General features: G+C 39.4%; 1 protein-coding gene across 1 annotated transcript in view; it reads left to right on the top strand.

Moving 5' to 3' along the window:
- The window catches only part of LOC138201657 (polycystin-1-like protein 2), a 42423-nt gene that overhangs the window by 2979 nt on the left and 13346 nt on the right, over positions 1–26098 (top strand). Inside the window, exons 5-31 of the mRNA XM_069155273.1 lie at positions 2851–2961; positions 4188–4335; positions 5969–6006; positions 6326–6516; positions 8029–8245; positions 8353–8495; positions 9835–9966; positions 11162–11300; positions 11598–12206; positions 13078–13220; positions 13334–13516; positions 14459–14596; positions 14902–15055; positions 15482–15602; positions 17348–17468; positions 17587–17718; positions 18922–19035; positions 19851–19965; positions 20097–20287; positions 20364–20594; positions 21580–21681; positions 22920–23098; positions 23446–23592; positions 24539–24738; positions 24846–25102; positions 25335–25521; positions 25627–25840. Coding sequence (XP_069011374.1) covers positions 2851–2961; positions 4188–4335; positions 5969–6006; positions 6326–6516; positions 8029–8245; positions 8353–8495; positions 9835–9966; positions 11162–11300; positions 11598–12206; positions 13078–13220; positions 13334–13516; positions 14459–14596; positions 14902–15055; positions 15482–15602; positions 17348–17468; positions 17587–17718; positions 18922–19035; positions 19851–19965; positions 20097–20287; positions 20364–20594; positions 21580–21681; positions 22920–23098; positions 23446–23592; positions 24539–24738; positions 24846–25102; positions 25335–25521; positions 25627–25840 — 4657 coding nt within the window. The remainder of the gene's footprint in view (positions 1–2850; positions 2962–4187; positions 4336–5968; positions 6007–6325; positions 6517–8028; positions 8246–8352; positions 8496–9834; positions 9967–11161; positions 11301–11597; positions 12207–13077; positions 13221–13333; positions 13517–14458; positions 14597–14901; positions 15056–15481; positions 15603–17347; positions 17469–17586; positions 17719–18921; positions 19036–19850; positions 19966–20096; positions 20288–20363; positions 20595–21579; positions 21682–22919; positions 23099–23445; positions 23593–24538; positions 24739–24845; positions 25103–25334; positions 25522–25626; positions 25841–26098) is intronic.

The following is a 26098-nucleotide window of genomic DNA, read 5'->3' as shown; positions in this document are numbered from 1 at the left end:
GTAAAAACAAGTCAAATAGTTTCCTCTGTGCAACGGCAACAGAAATAATTTAATTGTTACTCTTATTATTGTGATATATAAATGAATTTTTATTATCCCGTGCAGACTTTTGACTCGTCTGAGCTGCACAGCCATCATAAAAGGTCCCCATTTAATTTGCTGAACACAGAAATAGGAAAAGCAAACACTCAGGCCTCATAATAGGTTCTGCATGAACAAAAAGCTCTGATGAAATTCAATCCACCTGTGATGGACCTATTTGCCAGATATCACAATGAATACATTGTCTCACTGCAGAGCTTTAAAAAGAATAATTGCCCATCAGGACATCTACAGAAGAAAAAGACACACAATAGCAGCTTAAAAGCCTAATTGCCATCATTTCGATATCCATCTTTTCAGAGTGAATATTGACTCATGCATTTAAGTGATTACAAAAGTAGACTATCCGTCCATTCATTTCAAAAAGATTGAAACAGTGCATCAAATACGTGAGAGTGAGCGATTCATTGACTCTGTAGCAGCCAACATACAAAATGAAGGTGGACAGACAGAGATTTTTACATGAGGGGCTACAAATGTCGAGCCTCCTGCCACAGACTTGGCTGACACTCTCTCCTGGATATGTCCTAATGCCACTGGACACCCCCCCCCCCCCCACACACACACACACAGCACACACAGGACAGAGCAACAACCATGGCAGCACACACCACTCCCCCTGGATTCACAGTTCACTGTGATATATATACAAAGAAGCCATGTCTTCCTATAACAAACCAATATGTCTTGCAAGAAAGGATTACTTTTCTAAGACTATTACAAAGAATCCTGGGAACTCAAGAATATTGTTCTCCACTATTGAGCTGCTGCTCAACACTAGCCCCGCCCCCCTGCAGGTCTCGCCATCGAAATGTAAAGAACTAGCGCTGTTCTTCAGAGACAAATCCACTTCAATTAGAGCCACTGTTGCTGCTGATGTAAACACAGACAAACTCCAAAAATCTTGGAACACCGATGCCACCGTGGAAAAATGTACCTCCATCACATTAACTGAGCTTTGTAAGACTGTCACTGGGTGTAACTCCTCCACTTCCTGCATTGACCCGATACCAACAGCGTTTTTTAAGCAGGTATTAAACAGCATTTCAAGTCATGCCCTCGAGATTATAAACACGTCCCTTCAAACATTAATTTTCCCAGATGCCTTCAAAACAGCTGTAGTAAAACTGTTACTAAAGAAACCCAACCTCGATGTCAACGCATTGATCAGCTGTAGGCCAATATCCAACCTTCCATTTATTAGTAAGATACTGGAAAAGATTGTTTCAGTGCAAATAAACTCCTTTCCTAAAGAAAACAACATCCTGGAGGAGTTTCAGTCAGGCTTTAGAGCACATCACAGCACTGGAACAGCACTTACTAAAATAATCAGCGACCTCCGACTAAACTCACGGAAAAAAGGTCTCAATTCTGATCCTCTTAGACCTGAGCGCAGCCTTTGATACAATTCACCGTGATATCTTGATCTATCGTCTTGAGAACTTGGTTGGTCTGTCTGACAGTGATTTAAACTGGCTCAAAACATTCATCAAAGGGAGGAAGTTTTATGTCAGCATTAGAGATCAAGTGTCAGGGAAACATGAAAGCTGCCGTGGGATTCCTCAGGGCAGCTGCATTGGTCCTTTACTGTTCTCACTCTACATGCTGCCACTGGGGAACATCATTAGAGAGCACAATATTTGTTTTCATAGTTATGTAGATGACACAACTGTACATCACCACTGAACCAAATGATGATGCAGCTATGCGCTCCATCACTGAATGTGTTTCAGCAATAAATAAATGGATGAGCAATAATTTCCTAAAATTAAACAAGGATGAAACGGAAATCCTCTTAGTCGGCCCCAAAACAAAAAGATAAATTGTAGAAAATGATCTGGGGCAACTAACTCCATGGATAAGATCAGAGGTAACAAGTCTTGGTGTAATTTTAGTTGATTCATGCCTTCATTTCTAGCCGACTGGACTACTGTAATGCACTTTTTACTGGCCTACCAAAGAAAACAACAGATAGACTTCAGCTCATTCAAAACTCTGCAGCTCGAGTATAAACCAGAACTAAGAGAAGAGAACACATCAGTACAGTTCTGGCTGCTCTGCACTGGCTAAACGCTACATCTGGGTTTGTTTACATTGTTTTTCAAGTCCCACCAGAAAATTTCCCAAACTGTCACCAAGTGAAACAAGATGCAAGTGAAACTTGGTAACAGACAAACATTGTGTAGCTATTAAATAATTAGCAGAATTGATTGTATTATTGTTAATACATTGTTGGTTTCACACACACACACACACACACACACACACACACACACACACACACACACACACACACACACACACACACACACACGCACACACACACACACACACACACACTCTAGGCTGTTGCATTACTCAGTGTACGTTAGATCGACTGTATTTATTGACTTTTAACTGGGCTGTAATACCTGAGAGATTTGAGTGCTGACAAAGATTTTACTTTTACTGCGCTGTCACTGGCCCAAAGAATTCAGATGGGGGCACAGATGGCGTTTTCTCTCATGCCTTTAGTGTTTTCTAAACCGGTCCTCAGGCTTTACTGTCATTTCATCACAACTGTGCTGTGCTGGTGGTCTACAGAAGTGTTAAGCCTTTCCCTGTTGGTGAATGATAACTTCTTTGAGGCTGAATATTAGTTGAGAAGTAGAAGCCCAAATAGCTAAGTGCAATATATAAAGCAGCAATATGAAAAAAACACTCCATAATGTCTTAATGTCATTAGTGTTATGTTATGTTTTTTCCCAGCTCACTGCCACGGCCGACATGTCTGCCAGGTTGCTGAAGTTATGAGCTCCTTTCATGACCTGTGTCCTCAGCTGAGGAGCTACCTGTCTGTAGCCTACCGCTGCCAAGATGGTAGGTCACAGAAGTTTCTGATCCCGCCTCGGGTATCATTATGTCGGGGAATCAGACTTTTTAAAACCTGGTAAAGGACGTGCACTGAGGACTGATTGTTTCCACCGATCCATTTACTTCATCCTCTGTGGAGTGGATATAACCATGGTCCAAAGATGAAGCTGTTAGAGCCCCTAAAATAAAGGCTCTTTATCTTACACCAAGATAATGAACCCCTCATGGTCTCTCAAAATATTATCAATTAATTTATTTTAAAATACATTATGGTCTCTGATCATTTAATTTCTATTACAGTTTGTTTAAAAAAGATTTGAGGGATTTTAAACTCTACTGTCAGGCGCTGTTAAACCATAAAGAACAAAAATGATAACAAAATGACATCATTAAATCATCAGTACAATCAAACCCTAAACAGCAGCAAATCATGCGCTGCAAATATTTGTTTCATGAACTCTTTTCAGGAAGATTACAGTCACTTAATTTCTCCACACAGATCTTTTCACTGTGTTTTGTCTCTTCAGATGAGCAGCAATTTAAGTGACAAACACCTCACATTTCATGATTTTTTTTTTCACTTAGACTGTTTCTCTCTTCATCACATTTTATTGTGTTTGATATATTTCCAAAATAGCCACACCTAAAAAAGTCCTTGCAATATTTGTACTTCTGTTTTCACCATACAGTTTGTGGTTTTCACTGAATTTATTTTACATGCAATTGAAAACACACAAAAAAACAACTAAAATGACCTTATTAATCTGTCTTACCTGAAAAATACTTTCCATTCAAGCACTTTTTTCATCTTGTCACTTTGTTAAATCTAATTTAATTGTGGCTCAGATGTTAGAGTGGGTTGCCCACTAATTGGAAGGTTGGCATACCATCGGTGTGTGAATGTACTCCTGATGGCGGGCACCTTGCATGGCAGCTCAGTCGCATTAGTGTGTGAATGTATGTATGAATGGAAAACCATGTAAAAGTGTTTTGAGACATATGAGGTGATAAAGCGCTATACAAGTGCACACCATTTACAATAATTTAGTATATTTGAGCCTTGAATGAACCCTGGAGGAAAAATAGGTCATGATGCTGCATAAAATCTTAGTGTAATATCTGGGGTCTCTCTGCCATCTGTCTCTCCAAGATGATGTGCTTGTTTATTTTGTGGAAGCTCAGTTGGTTACAAGTACATTGCACCATTTCTGGTCCTCCTCCCCCGCCACCAGGGATCACGCTGTCAGTGAGCACCATGGCTGCTGTTTTTGATGACGTCACCATCAGTGTGAAGTGGCTCCTACATTCGCCCCAGAGAAACCTTTACTGCCAGCTGAATGCTGGAGATGGACATGTTATTTATCTGCCCAGTCCGGAGGGGTGAGTAGCAACGCTTACAGACTGATTATGTATGACTGACTGTGTGGGTTTTAAAAACAAATCCAAACTTTAAATCAGCACTATTTTTTCCACATGAAAGTGTGTTTACAGTTCATGTGTCACAGTTCTGTGCCAAGTCCAGCCTTCTCACCCGCCTCCTCTTTTACCCCATCTGCCCACCAGATGTCATCACTCCCCCCTCAGCTCCTAGTCACCTGTCTGCACACACAACCACCTCACCTGCTGCCAATCCACCAATCAGCACACACGCATCCACCTCTATATTTAGGCTATGTTCAGACTGCAGGCAAAATCCGATTTGTTTCTAAAATCAGATCTTTTGAATAGACTGTCCGCACCGTTATTTGCAAGTGAGCGAATCAGATTTGTGTGTGTCTGGACATACTGTACATGGTAACAACATACGCGCAGCTACGCTGATGACACGGTTTTCAGATATGGAAGCTGTTGGCACGGAAGTGACAGGAGACAGTTTATTTTGCCTTCTGTTCGTGGACTTTTGTTATCATTTTCCAAAAACTCCCCACTCTCTGATGGCACTCTGCTTGTGGTAGCATACATTCTGCTCACTCTGCCACTCTGAAAATGACATTGTCACTCAGTGTTGCATTACGAGTGATGCAAGAAAACAGATCTGATTCCCTACTCCCATTGTGCAGGATTGAACTTGAGCTTTGTGCTCTTATTCAAGTGTTCATCTCTCTGTATGTGTTCTGCCCTTACAACCTTGACTCCAACCTGTTTTTTCCATGCTCTCTCTGCTTTGTCCATCTGCTTCTGCAACCTTGTAAGAAAACCTTTCTTCGTTCAACTTTTTTAGTTTTCTAGATTTAAGTGTTCTGATTTTGGGTCCTTTAATCTGGGATGTAACAGAATGTGTAATAAAGCTTCGCCTCACATTGAGTTTGAAACAGGTGGATTAATTTCCCATGACATGTTCACATTCAATTCAATCAGAATAATAAATATTAGTGCTGATAATAAGTATAAACACTAAATCCATTAAAAATTATGTTTTTGTTTTTTTTGTTTACATTTAAAGATATCAATAATTTCAGTTCCTCTCAGATCTTCTGGAGCGTAACGGCTGAAGATACCAAATGAACAATAGCAGCAATAATTTACTTCCTTTGTAATAAGAGTGATTACACTGCAAAATGATTTCATTTTAAAAGTGATTGGCATACCATTTAACTGTAATGTGTTAGTTCTACTTTTTGCCTACTCCTTTTTACTGTTTCAAGCAGTTCTGCTGAATAATATAACACATAGCTGCTTTCATTGAAGACATTTTCATTAAATGTAGTCGACATAATCAGCAACTGAATATGTTTGGGCTAATTATTTTGATGATGCTGGTTCAAAGAGCCATTTAGAGGGAGTAGTCGACACACTCAAATATTCATCTAAATTTTACAGACTTGTTGTTATCAGGAATATTAGTTTCAGTTTGCTCATATTATCCAAACTACCATGAGACTGATACTCTTAATTCATGTCAAAATGTTTTTATTTTGATTTTATTTTGAAGGACTGTTATTTGTCAGGCACATGTGATCTGAAGAACAAACTGTAATCACACGTTTTCATATCTATGTGTGCATATTCCCAGGTTGGAGAGTGATGTGGTGCACAAATATACTCACCCAAGTACGTATGTTGTGGCAGTCGAATGCACCAGCAGTGACATACACATTAAAGCCCAGAAAATAATTACAATTCAAGAGCCTGTCACAGAGATTAGTGGCATCAGGTGCTATGCTGGAAACCTGTCTTTTTATGAAACCAACTGTAAAGCCCTGTTTGGAAGAGAATTTCAAATCCAAATGCAAGTAAAAGCAGGTAAGGACCATGGTGACCGTGATATAACACAGTTCCTCCTGCTCCATTTTATATAATTTTTCCTAAATTTGTGTTTGAGTGAAATCTGTCATTCACTATGGTTTTTTATTTATTTTTAATTTTGTAGGTACAAATGTGAACTACAGAGTCCAGCGTGATGAGAAGTTGTTGTCTGGTTTATCTGTGGTCAGAGGAAATGTGCCCCAGAACATCACAGTGACTCCAGAGATGGTGAAGCCGCTCGGGCCCGGCTGCCACCACCTGACTCTTTATGCATATAACATGGTGACCTTCCCTGACGTGTCCACAGACCTGCAGGTAAATCAACAATGAATAAGTAAACATGCAGGTACTAACAAACAACATGATTCACCATTGCTTCATGTTTTTGTCCTGATTGTGAGTTTGGTGTATTAAATATGAAGTTAACATTCTAAATATTTGATTAAAGAGCTGAGTGAGAAGTTAAAGTGTTTCTAAATTATAAATTAAATTGAACCTTTCACCATTAAATCCAATCCGCCAATTAGTATCAAATCTCTAAACCCTAGAACACAGTGAATACATCACCTCTCTGAATTTTTGTGAAATTTTGTTCACCTTGTTTAAAATTCTGAGTTTCCTGGTGTCCTCCGTTAGACTCACCATTGTTGTACGTTAAAATACTGGAACATGGTGTTAAAATTAATCAATGATTGAAGAATATAAATACATTTCCCACACAACTACACTGCCTTAACTTTTGTAAACACAGGAGTCCTCCCACTCTTCTCTGCGTGACACACGTTAATGTGGCATTCACAAAAAAAGTTTGGAGATATCTTGCAGTCCATTGTTTTTTGACACTGATAATAATGGTAGATCTCTATTCCATAACGTTTTACAGACAAGGTACAGTTTTAATGTGTCAAACTTTCTCTATGCCTTCTCACAACACATCTATGAAAAAATAAAAAAATATTTTTCAATAACTACTCAATGTACATAGTTGAATTGGGAAAATTCCCATTTAGGAATGTCCCACTTCCGAGCTGTCAACGTTTAACACGGCTAAAAACTATGTAGGCTAGCCAAGTCTGCCCTCGTTATTGAGAAAACAATCAACTTTTCTGGTGGGATATTATTAGCTTGACAGGCGGTCGGATGTATCCACTTGTAGGTCAGAACGTTCCTTCAGAAAGTGCCATAAACTGTGATACCACCAAGGGCCACTAGGCGTTAGCTACAAAAAAGTTCTAGTTCTATAGACTCCTATTCAACTTCTCTCATGAAATACAAAGTCAAAACATTTTTTTCCACAAGTTATTGTGGTGTTTGTTAGCTGATGTCAATCCATCTGATCAGTGTTTTGGCAAGCCTTCTGAAAATAACTATTATATAGTTTATATTATATAGTATACTAAGATATTAGGCCTAAAAAAGTAGTATTTTGCAGTGTCTGCTTGATTGACAGGACTGTGATGCAGTCAGGTTCACGCTGTCGGTGGGAGGGGCTTAGTGTCCTCAGGTTTCCAATCAGATTGAGTCAGCTCTACGGCTAGCTCCTCCCCAGCTTGTTCAAATATGATCACTTCTGGCTCCAAAATATCAAGATGGCACCTTCCAAAACACCAAACTGCTCCAGAACTGCAGTTCCGAAACCAATGAGTGACATCATGGTTGGTTGCCACTTGTCATGAACCCACCTCAATTGACCATATTGTACAAGGCTTCTTATTTCACAATTAAAGACCGAATGAAAGTATTATGCTGAGATAAGTTTTCAAGAAAATTAAATATGAAAGGAAAATGAACGTGTTTCTCTGTTTTGTGATTATACACATGTTGCAGGTGTGTATTTTGGAGAAAATAGCCAGGCTTCATGCCTCCATATTGAGAGAGCGGGATAACTGCTCGGACTCTCCAAACATTACTCTTGGTGTTTCCCTTGAACACGGCGCTCCTGTTCTGCTTCTCTTCTCCCTGACTGGAGACAATGGCTCATTCTCTGAAACTAGTGAAATGAATACAAGGAAGAACATTTTTCACATTGGACACCCAATTGAAGGTATGGAAGACATATCAAAAATAGGCAAAATATGAGGCAAAATACCTTAGATATCTATATGTGCACATTTTACTGTTCACTCAGTGAATTACTGTGTTTGACTGCAGGATCTGTTCAAGTGAAACTCCGAGCATGGAATGCTTTCTCCTCTTTGGAAGTGGATGTGGATGTGTTTACTTCCTGTGGCAAGGATGCAGTCATTAAACCATACGACCTTATTGACCATTTGTTGAGATTTAACAAGAGAACGGTAATTATTTTTAACTAAACCGAGGTATTAGTGGTTCCCCCATCTCTAATCTTCGCCTCATTTTACAATACATACTGCAATATTTTAAAAAAAAACACCTTGTTTGCATTTTCAGAGAAAGCAGCATGTTAGAGTTGTCAGATCTAAGGAGATGATCACTGCAACACCTTCAGAATCGGTATCTCGCAGAAACGAAACCATCACGCTTTCATTCAGTAAAGAATTACAAAACGTTGATGGTACCTTACGTTATGAGTGGCAATGCAGTAAGAATCCTACTTTTCTACAAATTTTTTCAAAAAAAAAGAAATCAAATATTAAATGTTTGGTATTTTTTATTATATCATGATGTGTTGCTCTTGTCTCAATTTTTTTTCTAGGTCAACATTAGGGCTCTAAATTGCATGCAACTGTTGAGTTACTATTTCAAAATTCTTAGTAATGTTTTAAACATGTCTCTGAATTAAAGGTAGACATTTAATTTGATAGTCTGTTTATCTGATTTTTTCAAACACTTCATGAGGAAAGGTTTTTAGGATGTTCTGGTCTGTTTAAATATGTAATGCTATCTTAAGAAACACTGATGTCTTGCAAGCGCTGGCATTTGCAAACAAAGTCCATTGACGAACCCACCGCAGGCAAAATTTGCCGTGTGATTAAGCACACGATTCAATGTTTTTAGTTTGCCAAATAAGTAGCGGAGTGTCAATACCTTTCAGGTGAATCCATACATATTTAGATACAAGGTCCAGTTTTGATACAAAATTCAGTTTTTATATCCTTGCTAGATACTCAGTGGACATGTCTTTCAAAATGTTTTACAAACTGAACCTGAGTCTTAAATGTTTTATGTCAGTGGCTGTACGATAATGACTCTCCTTGTTGATTTACAGAGCAACCCTGCAATTGCCCAGGAACATACAGTACACCGACTCACACCATAACAGAATACTGCCTGCCAGAGCCATTTCAGTTCAATAGGTATTATTATCATGCAAAACTAAACGATAACAGCGTGAAATGGAGTGAATCCATATGCATCACCCTTACCCCGACAGCTCACCTACCAGACTATATAAGGTAATTGATCTTTTTGAAACTGAGGTTCTCTAATTCCTGCTTCCTCATTCTCACCTGGGTTCTTTACACCTATCTGACTATTTCATGTTTAATCTGTACAAAATGAAAAGAAAAGAATCCATCGACAACAAGAGAAGATTTTGGTACCGGAAGCTTTCTGGTTTCCATTTATGAATACTGACCAAACATAGCCACTTGGCCACCATCTGGCAGTAATTAAGCTATTTTTGGTTAAAATTTTAACTTTATCCATTTTCAGATGTCTCTTCGTAGACATTACTCCTCTCTAACATCCAATTCAATGCTCAAGTGGCTTACATACAACGAGGGGTTCCGGAACGAGGAAGTCTTTCCCCAGATATGCGTTTTCCAGGTGTCCACTGGCTTCATCGTAATCTCCAAAATATTTTTAATTTCCCCTACAGAGTATATAAAAATGGACCTAGCTTCCGGGTCTAAAAAATGAGGCAAATGCGGAAGAGCCTTGGACTGCAATACCACGGAGGGCCACTTTGGGTTGGCTCCAAAAAGGCTATGGCTCCGTAGACTCCTATTCAACTTCGGAAAATGCAAATAATTTTTTTTTTCCCACGAATCGATTTAATGTATTTACCAAAGTCACTCTTTATTAGTTTTCTGGTGGTCCATCTGAAAATATTTCCATCATTAATTACATATTAGGCCTAAAATTAAAAAAAAAGAAAGCATTTTGGGGGCATTTTTGTTTGATTGACAGGCCAGTAGTGCAGTCAGGTTTCCACTATCTGTGAGCGGGGCGTAGTATCCTCGGGTTTCCAATAGGATCAGGTTAGATCCACGCTCGCTCATCCTCAGCTTGCCCAAATATGGTCACTCCAGAATAGCAAGATGGCGATGGACAAAATCCAAACTCGAGGCTTCATAAAAACAATTCACAAACCAATGGGTGACGTCACTGTTGGTTGCTGCTTGGTTGCCCAACAGAGGCTTATTGTTTTCGCCCATAGCTGATGGGTTCTGTGATTGGGCCATAGTTACCTGTAATTTGGTTTCAGTGGAAATCTGTCAAAGTTAAGGTATTGGTGACACTACTAACTACAGGAAATTATCTTCATCATTTTGGAGCAATAATCAGTTTTTTGAAGACTGAATTTGAATTTAATTTGCCATAATTTAACAGACAAAGCAAAATAACTAAACTTGAATTGATAATCAGTCAGTCATGACGTAGATAATTTACTCGCTGTTTAACATTATACGCTTTATGGCTTAGCCAGCCTGCTTTTTGTATTAATGTAAACATTCTTGCAGTGTGTTAACCAAATTGTCTCAATGTGTTGTACCACAGTCTCACTTGTACTCAAGGCTGTAACCCAGTAAAGGAGGACAGGGATGCGAAAATTAAAATGACTTGCAAAAGAGTGCGATGTCCACATGTCGTATGGTACATTGAGGATCCAGACAAAGACACGGAATGGGTTGTAAGTCTGAGAAATAAATTCTGAGCTGTTTGGAAATGAAGGATCAGATACTGTTAAATGGTGTAAAGTAATATATATATATATTTGGCATTGGCTTAATGAATTTGCATTTTATCTTATTGACAGAAAGAAACAAAGGATTGCTACAAAAAGGCAAAACAAAGGCCACTCATCAAGAAACAGTATGGTGGCACTGAATACACTGTGAGTTACTCCAGTCTTAAACTGGCCAAGCACAATGATGTCAACGTGGTGGTAACTTCTCGTAAGTATATATTGATTAATAATCGCTCTCTGAATGGTCTTTCCAAGTTTTTTTTTTTTTAGCATGTTTGGCTTCCCAACAAATTATCAATTCCATGGTATTGTCTGAAAAATGTTGAGTTAGTAAGGTTTTCATAAGTAGTTTCTCGTTTAAATCCTTCATTAATCCTTGAATGAAAATGGTTGAACTCCTGTAATCAGTGATGTTAGCCATTTGCTGTTTCCTGATTATTTAATCAAATAAAAAACAAAACAAACAGTAAATGACACATTGTACTTTTCTCCTTTTTTCCCTCAGCGTCATGGAAGGATAACACACGTTACAAAATATTTAGCACAAAGACCGGTGATACTGGATCAGGGTCTGGAAACTCCAACGATAACACAGCCACCACTGCCGGTCCCACCCCGACATCCACTGACAGAAACAGTGCTGGAACTAGAACCAGTAATAATCCTGGTCCCATCACTACATCATCGGGCCCGGTTAGTGCCGGCACTAGCACCACTAGTGATTCTGGTCCCACCACGACATCATCGGGCCTGGTCAGTGCCGGCACTAGCACCACTAGTGATTCTGGTCCCACCACGACATCATCAGGCTCGGTCAGTGCCGGCACTAGCACCACTAGTGATTCTGGTCCCACCACGACATCATCGGGCCTGGTCAGTGCCGGCACTAGCACCACTAGTGATTCTGGTCCCACCACGACATCATCAGGCTCGGTCAGTGCCGGCACTAGCACCACTAGTGATTCTGGTCCCACCACGACATCATCGGGCTTGGTTAGTGCCGGCACTAGCACCACTAGTGATTCTGGTCCCATCACTTCATCATCGGGCTCGGTCAGTGCCGGCACTAGCACCACTAGTGATTCTGGTCCCACCACGACATCATCTGACACAAGTAGTGCCGGGACAACCATCACTTCTACTATTTTGGCTACTACTGATGTTACAACTTCAGCATCAACCACAAGCAGTACGGATAGCCTGTCATGTACCATATTGCCATCGAGTGGGACAGTCCTTGATGGTTTCAACATAACTTGTGTTGCTGAAATGCCCTGCACTAACTGTCAGTATTGTTTTAAGACTGATGGTAAGTACTTAGAGGTTGATCTCAATCTCAAGTTACTTTACTCCCTATGGCATTCATATAATACTTTTCTCTCCTCACAATGAGTATTCCTTGTTCAAAGCTAGACAGATAGCTAACAGTGCGAAGTCCTCCAAAAAACACAAGGCATAACTTTTGTTGAATTTATTGAAGATTTCTTTGTCCTCTTTTTTTTACTTCCAATGAAACTGCAACAAGGAACAAAATACAAACACAAATCGATACCGAACAATACTTATTACACTCATTACTATGGACCTAAGTAACAAAAAATGCTAAGTCACATGGCAGGGCATCTAATACTAGCTTGAAGCTATGCTGATTGTCGATTAGGCGGCTTTTAAACATAATTTGCCACAAAAAAAACCACAGAGAATGTATTATGTCACTGTTATCAAAAGAATCACTAAAACAAATACTGCCCAAATAGTGTCCAAGGCAACAACGTAGAAGATAAATTACATAAGGAGAAATGGTCACATGCGCTCTCTATCCTGCCACCTTGACTCTGAGGGAAAATTCCCAGCTCTAAAACTACTACAGCTATATAACCAAAAGGGGGCAATACCCCCAAAATGTACTCAAACAGAGGGTAGAACAATAACTGCAATCTCCCAGAAATCCAACTATAATCAAACTTATTTTCATGTCTTGTCAGGTAAGCATCTGCGTTGCAGTGAGAAAAATGAGGTAAAGTGTCTCTTCCTTCCTCTTGGAGACAGCAGTTCTGATTACAACTTGAATATAGCAGCCACTGCAGAAAAAGACAACTTTGAAGTCAGCACCACTATAACTGTAAAGGTTTGTAAAAAAAAAAAGAAAAAAAAAGGATGAATGTCCTGGCAAGAGAAGACCTGTGGAAATGCTGTAATTTCCCTCAACACCACTGTAAGATGATGGCTTTTTCTCCTCAGGTTCAGGATTGTGCAGAGGACTCAAACTCAGTAGCTGGTCTCACAGCAGCAGTGGGAAAGGCCAAAGATCAATTAAAGAACGAAGGTCTGCTGTCGGGAGAAACCATAGGCGAAATCTTCAATTCTGTGGCCAAGAAACTGAACGGACTATCCCATAAATCGGAGAAAAAAGATAGGCAAAAGGTAAATGTACGTTCAGACTGTATAGATGATTAATATTTGACTGCAAAAATGTCAGTGCATCAGGTAGGTGGTACAGTTGCTCAACAGCTTAGATTAGCATATGAGAATTAACAATTCCACTTGCTGTTTTGCGTTGGTGTAGTAGAAACAACATCCCTCGGCCAAAATGTGAAATGAATTTCTGGAACACTTAAATTTGTGACCACATCATGACACCAAAACACAGAACGAACCTGACAACACTCACAGATGTTAGTTTTACTGTTCCTTATGTCCATTTGAGATGTATGTACTTTGGAGAAGAGAAGTTGAAAAGTAGGGGTCAGTAACAAATTTTAATATTTAGTTTTTTAAGGTAGTCTAGCTACATTTAAGAATAATACTAATTTTACATAAATTAATTTAATGCTTATAAGTTTAGGGCTTTGCTGTTTTTGTTGCTGTAGCAGAAGGCTTGATATCAGGAGGGTCTCTGTGCAGACTTATTAGATGCATTAGCTTTCTATGCAGCTGGAGGTGTCAGTAGGTGGTTTGTCTCTACCAAAAATAAAGAAAATTGAGTGCTTGTTAAACCACAATGTCTTCTCATCTACCTTCAAACACAGAAGGTGTGACATGTTGGTATGTCAGTTTTCTATTTAGTAGAGGTGTCTTTGTTTTGTGTAATTTTACATAATAAGTAATGAGCGATTGATTTTCAGTTAACTTGCACAACACTGTGAAGGAGTACAGGATCGTGTCTTCATTGTTTTCCATCACTCTCACACTAAAGCAAGACTGTATAGAAGGCCCATGCCTTACAACTTCATAAGGGACAGTGTGCATTGACAATGGAAAATGAAACTCGTTTGTGCGCAGATATTTTCCTCACTGTTTAACTAAATACCGAACAAAATAGGAAAATATCTCATGAATGCTTGTTAATACTTTTGTCTTTTGAAGCTCCGTGAAAAGATGATGGGAATAATGGTTGACGTGGTCAAAGAAGTTCCCGCCAACACACCAAAGGAAGTTCAAGTGCTAGCCAGAGGGCTCGCTGCTCTTGTCCAGGAAGGCACTGAACTCAGTGTCTCTGCACAGGTACTGCCTGGAGCTATATATCTAGGAGAAAGGAAAAACAAGCCAGCATTGTATGCAATCACTGCATGCAATCCACACATTGGGGTGCACTGTGGTTCACTTATTTATGTAAATGAATCACATTTGGGTGTACAAAGCTGCCTCAGCTCTGTTGTGTAATTTGTATATTTAAGGAAAGATAATAGAGGAGAGATATTACAGTGGGGTGTTTTAATGTTCTTGACAATGAATACAAATGTTTTATTACTGGTATAGTACCACCCAAAAATATGTCTGTTATTGTAAGAGTTGTTTCCCACCTCCAGAAAGAGGCTTCATCATTGTTGGCAAACCTCAGCTCATCAATCCTTCACATGTCTGTGAGTGAAAGTGAAGAAAACAAGAAAGAAATACACTCCACAGCCACCACCATTGTGGAGGGAGTAAGCAATATCCTGGACTATTCTTCCAATGTGAGTGGTAAACTTTAAAGCCCATGCTGATGGGTTTTATTTCTCTCTCTTGAGTGATTGTGAAATGTTTTGGCGTTTTAAAGGCTCTTGTTGGTCCTTTGTGTTAAACTTGTACAGCTGCTGTTTAATGTGGATCTCTTTGGCACTTTTTGTACAAAGAGTTGTTTACTGTTATTGAGTTTATTCAGCTTGGTCTACAAAGAAAACTCAATGTGACACTAAATCGTTTTTTGAATGTGTCTATCTATTGCCAACCACCTTGGTTAAGATGTTGTCAAGAAAGAGCAGTTGACTGACCAGTATTTTGGGGAATCTTCCTTAGACTAATTCTCGCATCTGAATGTCTCTGAATTTACTGATGATAAATCTCCTAAAAACCATGAAAACAACCTATTTGCTATCTTAACTCTTGTGCGTTGTCTTGTGCAGAAAGAAATATCTGATGCCCTCCTGGATGCCCTGAAGAATATACAAAGTGCACTATTGATGTTTAAAAAGACTAGTGATAGTCCAACTATAATCCAACAAGCACATATTAGTGTGTTTGTCAAAAGGTAAGTTCCACTTCACTACACATTTGCCAAATAGCACTCTGGCATTAGTTACCATCCTCCTGACTGAACAATAAATCTGAAGCTACTGTATAGCTAACAGCCATTTAGCGTAGATTTGCATAAAGACTTGAAACGGAGAAACAGCTACCAGCTGTTGAAAAGACATGCCAACCACCACCACTGAAGCTTACTTGTCAACACGTATCTAAAAAAAACAACCTGTAGGTGCTCATCTATTTCTCAGTATTGACAGCAGTAACATCTTGGAGGCTTTGCTGGTTGCTTAGCAATCTCATTGTGATAACAACACTTAAGTTGCCTTTGCAGAGCTTAAACATGCCATGGTACATAGCTTGTTGTTTTTAGAATGAACTTGTAATATATAGTGCGCCTTAGTTGGACTAAAAGATATATCAGGGGTCTCCCATCCGTAGCTCGCAAACTACTGAAAGTCCGCGACCCGGTTCTGAGTGGATCGCAGAAGGTTCGGAAAATATGCAATGCTTCCCACACAAAGACTTACTTGGGTGGGCCAGCCAGGTATACTCATGGCTGTCCAAGTATTCTTTGGCATTTACTTTCATAATTTTTTATTCGTTTATTTTTTAAACCTGTCAGAGAGAATGACGCTATCAACTTAATCAATTGATGAGTGGACAATCTCCCTTTGGTCTCCTTCACCCGTGTCTGCTTGGCACTCTGTCAATGCAGCAGAGGTTGAGCTCCACCCCGAGTGTGACACACAGAGATCAGAGGACAGAAACTGCGACCTGTAACGCACCTGCAAAACACAGCAGAGACTCTCACACTGAGCTGGAAAGAAACGGGTGATCATATATTAGGTAAATAACATAAATACAATATTCCTGCCTGGACTGGAATAGCGGAGTTAGCGCTATAAATCGAAGGGGGGGGCAGAGCCCAAAGTTACACCGCTGGTAAGCTGACCGCCGCAACTTTTCAAATTAATAGACCCAGTTTCACACAGGGTCCAGACCCAGACATGGGTTTCTTTAAGGAGGCATACGGTGTCCCAATCGAAGGCAAAACACTGGATTTTCATAGTTAAATCTTTCATTAGAATGATTTATTGGACACTTTTTTTTTAAACCAGTTTGGCCACATCTGAGATGTGTCCACTGCAATAGGCATTGAGGGAACACCTCTGTAATTGTAGATATAGAAGATATCCATGATCTTTTCCTGAACCTAACCAAGTAGTTTTGGTGCCTAAACCTAACCACCTAACAAAAGTGCAACCATTTCACAATGTTAACCACATGTTTGATAATTGTTACCATAAGGTCTGTTGCTGGTACTGTCCAATGGTTATTTACAGAATTTTGTTTTGGCAATGAGCTCTTCTGTCAATTGTGTATGAGGACATGTTGGACCTATAGAGGGGAACAGAGAGCACAATTTGTTTAAAATTTTGGTTGGTATTGGAAATAGACCTATTTTGTCATTGTGGTTTGAGGATATGTTGGTTTTTCCATGTTTCCTGTATTATGCAAAACTCGATCAACCTCCTGGCTTTGCTGTGCAGTTACCACAGATATTACCGTGGTGTCAATCATTGCTTCTAACTGTTGACAAGAAAGTAACTCACTTCACTTTATTTTGGGATTTCTCTCCAGATGAAGTGAAATGATCAATCCAACCATGCCAGAGGACCTAACTAACTTGCATATTAAAGTTTAAAAGAAGTGTGGCTTTAATATAAGTCTAATTATCTTTTCTCACAGAGTGACACGGAAAAATGTGTACACAGAATCTATAAATATTCCCAACTGTTCCTGCTCTGCATTTTCTCTCCCGGAATTACCCTCCAACATTTTTCCTTCAGAGGAACCAGTGGATGTACGAGTAAGTCAGTATATGTTTCTATCCGTGTCTCTGTGTTGTGTACACTCGTTTTTCTGAATGTCCCTGTGTGCGTGACTTCCAGGTTTAAATTTACTTGACTCTTTAAATGCACTTACAGATGCTGAGCTTAGATAAAAACCCATTTTCTTGGAATGAGAGAGGGAACATCAGTGGCCGAATCGGTTCTCTATCCCTCACAACAAAATATGGGTCTGGTATCCCCGTGGAGAACTTAAGTGAGGATATTGAGGTTAGTGCCGGAACAATGCTTCATCTGAGGTTTGTTCAATACTGCGATCTCCTGTTGACACCATGTTCACTGTGAGGACACAGAGGGAGCTTAGTGTTAGGATCACTCCATGAGATGAAAACTAGATCTGACGAAGTGAAGTAGACCGTGTATTTATACAGTCTGTTTAATTGAGCTCTTCACAATCTTAGATTTAGTAAGTAAAAAATAAAAAAAATTGTTTGAGGCTGCATTTATGTTTCAGTAGCACTGTGGCTGCAGGAAAAGGGCACTTTATTTTCTCAGTCACCCATCTCTAATTGGAGTGTATTCACACTGTGGATTAGCAATTCACACCCAGAACTTCTCTCATGCATACCAGAATGTTAATAATTAACAGGTGATGAACACATTCATGGCAATAGGAGGTACTTTACACAGCTCTGTAAAAATGGAAGAATTTATTTTACTTTAATCTCAATTCAATTCTCTTTTCTTGGCATAGCAACACTCGTGTAAACATTGTTCCTTTTAATACTTTGGCAAAAGAAGGTCCTCTTTTTTATTTTTTAGTCTTTTTACACAATGAGGACAAAGAGGACTGAAGGACGTGATACTGACAGTGAATGTCACCAGTCCATTACACGCCCACTTGTAATGCGTGAGATAAAATTCCTACTTATCCCACTTCGTGTCCCATGTGCACATGCTTTTAGTATAAGAATACTTCAGTATGTTTTGTGTCCTCCAACCTAAGTGTTTACTGTTTGGCACCGATTAGTCATCGACAAAAATTCAACAACAACAAAAAAAATTTAAAGAATAGAGACAGGCCTGCCTGAATATGCTGTTCATCACTGTGTTGCATTTATTTGCTTACTTACTTAGAATAGTGGAATAGAAGGTATATTTTTGCTCACCTGCAATTGCAATAAGTACCACAACAATAGTAACAAACCCATACGTGCATTTATACTATACTATTTCACATTTATAAATCGCAGGATTCATTGATGTAATTTAAGTCCTGGGCAAAAAAATGATTCCATATTTAATAGTAGTAAAATATTGTAACCGAGGACACTACAAAGCAAACTGTTTGATATGATAGCCTACCTGCATTTAAAAAAAAATATTCTACTATGCTAGAAAGTGCTTAAATTATTAAGAATTGTTTTACATTTTTAATTTAAACGTCAATCGATATCTGGATCTGGCCCACAGATTCTTTTGCCAAGGCCTGTTGGAGAGCAGGTGAACACCTCTGTTCTGGACCTCGGGAACTTCAGCACGACGGTCATAGACGTGCCTTCAGCTGACACCACCCTGTTGTTAAAGGTTCACAGACTTGTTGCTGCTCAAACTGAATGTGTGATGACATTTTTAACAAGACTACAAGTTCAGTTTACTAGACTTCGAGACTGCAAATCTACAGCCAGGCCAGCGTCTCTGTGAGGCTGCTTGAGCTCAAAGCTCACGACAGCCTCAGAAAGATGATATGATGTTAAGCAGATATGTTTACCATGTTCACCACGTAACCTTTGCATGTTAGTATGATGACATTTTTCTAATTAGCATGTTCTTCTTGTATTCGTCCTCTGGATACTAATTTCCCAAATTTCATCACCAAAGTCAATCAAATTTTTCTTATCGAGAAAAAAAAATGTCCGTACAAAGTTTCACAGCTATCGATCGCTGACAGACAGACGGTCACATTCCTAGCAACAAGCCGCTGGTCTATAGGTAAAAACGTAAATAGGCACGCTAAAATCAGCTCTACTATAGCCTGCTACATACAAAAGCACATTGCATTCACATAAGAAAAAAAATTTACAGTTACAAGATGCAGATATCTTGATTATGAGAAAAGTTAAGGTTTAGTCGGTCGGCACTAACACCGGCTACAACGGTAAAGTTAGAAAGATATTGGCAGATTTGAACTTCCCGAATCAAGAACTCAATAACTAAATCTGCCAATATCGTTCTAACTTGAACGTAGTAGCCAACGTTAATGCCAAGAGGCTACACCGTAACTTTTCTCATAATTAAAAGCTCCGGATCTCGTCGTTACAGGATAAGCTGTCAATTTATTTTTCCTTACATGAATGCATTGAATTAGAAATTGACTACAACTATGTTGATATCTTTTAAAGATGGTGCCTTCAAAGGATCCTTTACCCTTCAAAGTATTCCTTGGTTACATGGACTACCCCACTGAGGCAAACTACATAGCAATGACGCAGATGCCTCAGCATGGAAATACACAAGGTAATAAAATTACCTTCACTCGGTGGTGGAGAAAAGACCTTTTTCATCTGTAATGTGTTTCAAATTAGATATGTGATGCATTGCCTGATTGTTTGTGTGTGTGTGTGTGTGTGTGTGTGTGTGTGTCACAGAGGAGCGATACACGTGGCTACTCGACCCAAAGAGTTTAAAAGGAAACACTGGAGTGCACTATCTTGTGGTGAGGCCAATAGTGGGTCCAGGTATAAAATCCATCAATGCCAGTTTATCAGTTACCCCGATCACAGCCTCGTGTAAATTTTGGGATGAATCCCGACTGGACTGGAATGATCACGGATGCAGAGTAAGTACAGTAATATTCACATTACATAACATGTTGCTCTGACTTTAGGGGCTGTAACGGATTTTTGTCTTTCAAGGTCGGAGCTAAGAGCACACACTTAGTCACCCAGTGCCTCTGCAACCACCTCACCTTCTTTGGGAGCTCTTTCTTTGTCACGCCCAACCTCGTCGACCCATCACGCACCGCTGAGCTTTTCGCAACCTTTGCTGAGAATCCTGTAGTTGTGTGCTTTGTGGGGGCGCTCTTTGTGACCTATCTCTTGGTGGTTGTTTGGGCAAGACGAAAAGACATCCAAGACACAGGCAAGGTAAAGTACCCCTCCAGCGCCAGAGTATAATTTATGATTCAAATCCAAAGGGTGGTCTGCTTCCCAGTGATGGTGGGCATCGCTCTGATTTCACACATCAAAGTTTGTTTACAAGTCTGAGGAGAGTACAACGTGACAACATATGTACAAAGCCCTTATAAAGCTCCAGGGGAAATTTGAAAATGAGTAAAATCTGGAGGTGTGTGTGCAATGTGAAGTAATGAGCTTCCAGACCTTTGTAGCCCATCCCTCGTCTCTGCTAGAGGCTAACAGCTCGAGGCTACATAAACTGCTACTCGCATGACACACCATGTCTCACTGCATTTTCTTTATTTTCTGCATTATGAACATTGAGGCCCGGCACAGCGGTGCAGTGGTTAGCATTGTCACCTCACAGCAAAAAGGTTCCTGTTTCGAATCCGGGCCTGGGCCTTTCTGTGCGGAGCTTGCATGTTCTCCCTGTGCCTGCGTGGGTTCTCTCCGGGTACTCTGTCTTCCTCCCACCATCCAAAAACATGCATCTCAGGTTAATTGGTGGTTCTACAAATTGCCCTTAGGTGTGAATGAGAGCGTGAATGGTCTTTGTTTCTGTCTGTCTATAAGTGTTGCCCCTGTGATAGACTGGCGATCTGTCCAGGGTGAACCCTGCCTTCACCCAAAGTGAGCTGGGACAGGCTCCAGCCCCCCTGTGACTCTGTTCAGGATAAAGCGGGTATAGATAATGGATGAATGAATATTGAGTTTTGATGAGGAACTTTTTTTTAAATAATACCCCTTTTTTTCAGAATTGTCTGAAATTTCCCTGAAAAAATTATTTTAAATGCTTTTTCAATATTTATTTTTGTGTGTGTTGTTTGGGACCATTGCATTTTTAGTTGGTTTTTTTTGGATTTTGTGTAAAACTCTCTCTACTCTTTAAGGGATTTTTTTTTTTAAGAATTTGCACAGTAGCAGTAGTAGTGGTATTTTTTTGGCTGGTAAACAGGTGAAGGTGACAGTGCTGGAAGACAACGACCCCTTGGACAAGTACCGCTACCTGTTAAGTGTCAGTACCGGGCATCGTATAGGAGCCTCGACTTCCTCTGAGGTAAATATAGTCCGAATCACACATGTCAAACAGTGAAAGATCTGATTTAGTGTAAAACTCTTTCTACTCTTTAAAGGAGTTTTCAAAGAATTTGCACAGCAGCCTGGATCCAGCTGAAAAATGAGCACAAATCATAGCAAAATCTACACTAGTAAATACATCATATGATTGGAGGTTAGTGTTGATGGAGCTGTGGTGACAAACAGCACTCGCTTCAGTGCATCAGCAGATAACAGTGATGACAATATAATGGTCATGGTGTGCAGTTGCCTCAATGTAAAAGGATGTTGTTGTCCCTGCAGCTGTGACTGAGCCATGTGATTGAGAAGCATAAGGTATATGAAACAGCTAACACCAACCAGCCTGCACTGCTGTCTGCATCATTTAACTTGTAAACTGAAATGCAGTAAAAGATCTTTAACAGACAAACAGATGGCTTTTTTTTTTATTATCAGCTACTCGTCTATTTGCTTCACTGCTCACAACTCGTCCTCACACGAGTATTTCTACAATTCTGCATGGTTTATGTTAGACAAACATTATGCCACCCATGCTGGTTTTCAGCAACCATTTAATTTATGTCTCACTCGCTGTTGAACACAGTGCTGCATTTAACAGCTAAAGGACAATGCATTTCTATCAGGGGTTGATGTGGAGTTTAAAATAGAACTTATAAAAATGAGTGAATGTTTTTGTAAGGAGGTGCAAAAGAGGGCTTCAGATAAATGCTATTGTTACAAACACATTAGCCACAACAACCTAGTTCATAATGCAGTATGTTCTGCTACTACTACATGTGGCCAAAGAAAACCGCTATTATTACTGTTTCTTTAAAAAAAAAATAAAAAAAAAAATACATGTATTTGGTGCTAATTTGGACAGGTTGTTCTTACTGGTAACTACTGTAAATCAAATGTGTCTTGTTCATTTAGTTTTGACACCTTTTGTAAAAGATGTTTTCATATGTGGCTTTTTTCACATTGAAAAATTGTTGTTTAACTGTGTGTGCCATTGCATCATATTGGAATTTTTAGCAATTACTCTGATTGGAAGGTTGATTATTTGTCCATACATCACATACAGTGTCTTTTACTTTGCTGCTGGCATTTCATAAAGCTAAATGTTCATTCTGTTTAAACCAGCACCCAACCTGGCCTACCATTCCCTGTATGGAACTGCTTTTGGTTCATAATTGGATTTTCCTTTTGTAACATGTAGAGTATTGAACTGTTTTGTAGGTAACAGTAACACTGCTGGGTGCAGAAGCAAACAGTGAGCCCCACCACCTGTCAGATGCAAAGAAACCTGCATTTGAGAGAGGTGCCGTGGATCTGTTCCTGCTTACAACGCCCTTCTCCTTGGGAGACCTGCAGAGCGTCAGGCTGTGGCACAACAACACGGGGAGTCATCCCAACTGGTAGGAAAACACAGAAATGTTGGAGGCAATCAAAAAGGAAAGAAAATGAATGTATTTTGTTCCTCAGAAACATATTGTAGTTAAGATCTAGAGACCACAGCAAGTGACCAGGGTATGGGTGCAGTACGAATTGGCTCACAGTCAGCGATGATTAGTCAGCGATGATTACCTTTGTTCTTTTCAGGAGAACGTTGCTGTCAGTATCAATTTAGTTATCAGTGTCTTGGCTGACTTTTTGTTCGGTCAAATGGGATTCATCTTCAGGACTTTCTGACGTGAATTAAAGTCTTTTTAGTTATACATGGGTCATTTTAAATCTCACATATATATTATCTGCTTTTCCTCAGGTATGTAGGCAATATCATGGTGCAAGATTTAGAGACGGAACAGAAATGGCATTTTCTATGCAATTCCTGGCTGGCAATAGACATGGATGATTGCTCCCTTGATCAAGTTTTTCCTGTTTCAACCGAGGTGGAGCTGAAGAGATTCAGGTAAAGTCAAAGTATTGCGGTACTTTAAGTGGCAAAATTACACACACAAGCATGATGTTTAAGTGTAAAGGCTGAATGTGAAACCCAGGCTGTGGATTTTCATTTGAATTTGAATGACGAGAGCACAGATTAAATGCAAATGAGATGAAATCGCTAGTTTGGATTTCAGTTTGGAGAATGTATAGTTTACTGATACCAAATTAAACTTGATTTTTGAATCATAACATTTAAAAAAAACAAACAGAGCAGGCAGGATGTTTTCAACCCTCCCAGCTACAGGTGTAAAAAATTTCCCCTCGGGGATTAATAAAGTATATACCTACATACCTACCTAAAACTGGCAGCTTTTGAAAAATAGAAAACTTATGCATTCCTTCTCATGACAATAGACAAAATGAGAATTAAATGAAGTATGATTTAAAAGTATACCAGAATTAAGAAACCTTAATGCAGGCTGCCTAAAATGTATTTTACATATTTATTGTCAAGGACAAAAATGAAATAGAAACACTGACAAGGAGCAACACTTAAGCTAGAAGGTGTATTTTCCTCTTTTTTAGCCAGATTTCCAGAAGACAATCTAAAATTTAAATTCAAACGTGTTACTAGAAAATGCAAAATAAATACTGAGCTAAGCGGCTACAGTAGTGTTTTATATCTGGTTACAGACCAATTTATAATTTATCTAAATCCAACTGAATTTCAGAAGTGAAGGGAAATTGAAACAAATGCTTTCAGTTGAGTGTTTGGCCTGCACACTGAGTTTTATAAAAAACTGTGTTACTGAGGATTTATGGCTTTTTTTTAAAACTCTCAAATGTGAAACAGCTACGGAGCTACACTTAAACTTTACAGAAATAAAAATATGATCTTAATCCATAACTAGTTATCAGTTTATGCAGGTTTTAAGATGTTTTTATTTCACAGTGTTGCTTTAATCTTCCAGTAATTTGTTCTTCATGAAGACAGCAAAGGATTTCAGTGACGGACACCTCTGGTTCTCCGTGATCAGTCGACCACCGAGCAGCACCTTTACCTGCGTTCAAAGAGTGTCCTGCTGTTTCTCCCTGCTGCTCTGCACCATGCTGACTAGCATCATGTTTTACGGGATCCCCACGGACCCCTCCGAGCAGACCTTGGACCTGGGTAACACCACCTTTTCATTACACTTTTCGTTACACTTCAATTTACTCTTAAAAACAAAAACAAAAAAAGGATAGTTCTTATTAATTGCACCCTGTCTCTGTTTTCAGGTCACTTTGAGTTCACGTGGCAGCAGTTCATGATTGGAGTTCAGAGTTCCCTTATTATGATCCCAGTGAATATCCTCATAGTTAGTATCTTTAGAAACACTCGTCCTCGAAAAATGTCCTGCTGCCAGCATAAAATAAAAAAAAGAAATACAATCGAACAGCAGAGAACTTTGCAAACCGTTTCCTCGCAGACTGTTTCCTCGCAGACGGCTACCACCAACATGAATGTCAATGCCACTTTGGACATTATCATTCAGGTAGGCGCTAGATGTTGTTGGTACCAATTTAAGAGTTGCACTGAATACTGAATACTGGAGGGGTTAGGATTTAAGTATACACTAAAGTTTGACGGAGTACCAAACTCCTTATATATATTGAGAAAAGTGATGGATAAGCAAATAATCAATCTGAAATTCATATGCTGCATGTTACAATTTTATATATTGTATTTTGACAAACACTTTTGTGTTTGAACATTTTCTCTAACAGGATATCACACGAATTGCCCGTTCACTCTCTAAGACTGTACAAAGCAACATCCCGTGCACAGAGTCTGAGTTCGGTTCTGGACAACAAATTGATATCAACGCCATGCTCTCTGTGGTGGAAGACTTCATCAAACAGAATCACAAAACCAGTGACAGCGTCCAGACAAAAACTCCAGCTCAGCTTTCAGGTGGGTTCTGCTGTCGATAACTTTATCTTCTGTCTGAATACACCACAACATGTGACTTAATTCTTAAGAACCGCCACTGATAACAAATTGGACCTGCATCCACAGTGCAGGGGATTCAAAAGAAGAGCAACAAAACCCAGTATCTGTACAGGCAGCTGTGTGACATTGACAAAGAGTTAAATCTGCTGGAGCCGTCCTGCTTCCCCACCCCGTACAGCTACTGCCGGGCTCTGCAGCAAGTCCGGGGGATGAAGGGCTATCTGGAAGATCAGCTGCTCACATCCAGCTGTGTCAACCAAGATGAACTCACCAACACAAAGTACAAGAATCACTCATTAAAACTCACCACAGTGCTGGATTTGTATGTTATATAAAAAGTGGGTGTATCTGTTTTGGGTCTCAGAGTATGTTAAAGCGGTGGAAGTTATTTGATAATCCTTTGAAGAATGAATTTCTGATAGGTTTATCTTTTTCCTTGTATATATTTATTTTTCTCTCTTTATTTGTTAGTTACACACGTTACCATAATGTTTGTGGCTGTTAGTTTTAGCGCACTTTGACTTTTAAGATAAGAACG

Source organism: Embiotoca jacksoni, unplaced genomic scaffold (assembly GCF_022577435.1).
Source record: "Embiotoca jacksoni isolate LCO1_2020_lvr unplaced genomic scaffold, fEmbJac1.0.p SCAF_2, whole genome shotgun sequence".
Lineage (NCBI taxonomy): Eukaryota > Metazoa > Chordata > Actinopteri > Embiotocidae > Embiotoca > Embiotoca jacksoni.
The sequence above is the reverse complement of the archived record's forward strand: the minus strand, read 5'-3'. Positions and strand labels throughout refer to the sequence as shown.